Consider the following 2,185-nt stretch of genomic DNA (forward strand, 5'->3'; position numbering starts at 1 on the left):
TATTATTATTATTATTATTATTACAACTACTAGTGAGCTGCTGGACACCTGAATTTCCCCTAGGTGATAAATGAAGTATCTATCTATAATATATTTAAATTAACTATGGCTTGGTTTAGCTCTGCCAAAGGAAAAGACTGTGATGAAATGAAGAGATAAGTCCGACTTAAAACAAATATTCTTTCCTGTTTCTTCATTTCCTTCTTCTCTCTGACTCATACTTTTCTGCCCCTGCCCTGAGAGCAAACACTGACATTAGACCCACTACTTTGCATGGGTTGTTCCTGAAACCTAATCGCTGCTCGGACGCTACAATGCTGTGTTCAAGTCAAAAGTCTGTTTAAGCAACGCTATGCAGCAGATGATGTTACTCTGTCGTGGCGTGGATAGATTGTTGCACAAACCAGTCAAACGACATAGAGGAGGTAGTATAAATCCCAGTGAGTGTCTGCATAAGATCGGTGACACGGCAGCACTGTTACTGTGTACACACGAGGAGGAGTTTATATGAGACGTCTCCATGATTCAACTTCCTACAGTTTATAATGGGCGTTGCGTTCTGAACTTCTCTGAAAGGTGTGGCGATTTTGACATACTGTGAATTCTTCCCTTGACATCAAACCTCTCCTCTCACATAGGTAAGACGAAAGACGAAAAAAAACAATATTTTGACTTTACCCTGATTATTTTTTTTTTTCGTTTAACGCTTTGCTGTTCAGCAAAACTGTATTTCACATTGCAGCGATCGAGATTAAAATGTTATGGGTTTGATTTTTCTGCAGCTCTGTTCAAGTGTCCACTAGACTACGTTGGATGACCCAACCTTTTAACAGTCAAATCCGGGTAGTTACTGTGGAGTTACACGCAGACATTTAGAAGAATAATCCATCGTATTTGTTTATGTTACTCGAGGTGGTTCAAACCAATAGCACTGACGGTGAAAGTCAAAGGATGAAGTTGAAGAGAAATGTGCAGACAGCAAAGACAATCAGTCATAAGTGAAGAAATAAATTCTATCACTGCGCAGTGATATGAAGATATTAATCCTATATGATTTTTCTTCGTCCTAGATTAAGACTGTTTCTCTACAAACACAACAATGTCTGTTTGGGTAAGTAGTTGTAGACAATCTGTGAATGATATGATTTAGATTAGAGGTTAGCCCTAATATAAGAGAAAATTACAGGTAATAATGTAAGCATGTTTGTTGGCTCCTATTATAGGATGACTTGGACCTGCTCTTAGACTCTCCCTCCTCATTGACTGTGACTGTAAGTTCAACATACCCTTACCTTTTTCATGTGCAGGGCCTGTTCATGGAGATGATGATAATGTTGGTTATGACTATTATCATACAGTTTGCTAATGCTTGAATGGATAGTGACAAATTGGACAGCTCAGAATATAAGATATACATAACGGCATGGTTACTGGGTGATCATTTTTCAATGTGAGCATGTGCTGTGTGTTTATCAGTCCAGTGCAAGAGGAACTATAAAGGACAAGGCAAACTTCAAAGTGGAAGAAGATGTGGCCGCACTAAGGAAGGCCATGGAGGGCCTTGGTAAGCTAATGAGTAACCATTATCAGCCTATATCAGAGAAACATGTAAAGCACTTGTCAGTTTGTGGAACAAACTTCATCTTTTATGAAAGGTTGTAAAACTTTCCAAGTGCAGTGTGAGTGGTAAGCCTGTTTTGTGTTGTCCTCTTCTTTATAGGTACAACAGAAAAAACACTGATTGAAGTGTTGACCCAAAGAAGTAATGCTCAGCGTCAGCTTATTGCCAAGGCCTATGAGAAGGGCACAGGAAGGGTACATCACTGCATATTTATTTTCAGATATTAATTGTGGGACAAAGAAAAAAAGAGAGCTGGAGTACAACATGTGTTGTTGTTATTACCTTCCTCCATCAGAAATTAGTAGCTGACCTGGAGGGTGACACCCATGGAGACTTTGAAGACTTGTTAGTAGCCTTGGTAACACCTCCTGCTGTCTACGACTGTCATGAAGTCATCAAAGCCATCAAGGTGAGATTGTGTGTCCAGCTCAGTGCTGCATGATGTAATTTATCTAAACAGACTTAATTTGCTTGAGATTTTTTTGGATTCGTGAAATTTTACTACATCTGCATTGTACTGTAAGAACTCTATTATCATTAATATTTTTGTCATCATTTGCTTGC

At 38.9% G+C, this 2,185-nt stretch overlaps 1 protein-coding gene across 1 annotated transcript; it reads left to right on the forward strand.

Moving 5' to 3' along the window:
- Positions 1 to 382: 382 nt before the first annotated feature.
- On the forward strand, positions 383 to 2,030 carry LOC111653937 (annexin A3-like; the record flags this gene model as incomplete). The annotated part of the gene is made up of 6 exons (XM_023404692.2): positions 383 to 638; positions 1,071 to 1,111; positions 1,224 to 1,271; positions 1,477 to 1,564; positions 1,721 to 1,815; positions 1,917 to 2,030. Coding segments are annotated over exons 2-6 (357 nt in total), but the record flags the coding sequence as incomplete, so codon positions are not given.
- Positions 2,031 to 2,185: the final 155 nt, after the last annotated feature.

The sequence above is a fragment of the Seriola lalandi genome, unplaced genomic scaffold (assembly GCF_002814215.2).
Source record: "Seriola lalandi dorsalis isolate HSWRI2012SDOR001 ecotype SW California unplaced genomic scaffold, Sedor1 jcf7180001974347, whole genome shotgun sequence".
In the NCBI taxonomy this organism is placed as follows: Eukaryota; Metazoa; Chordata; class Actinopteri; order Carangiformes; family Carangidae; genus Seriola; species Seriola lalandi.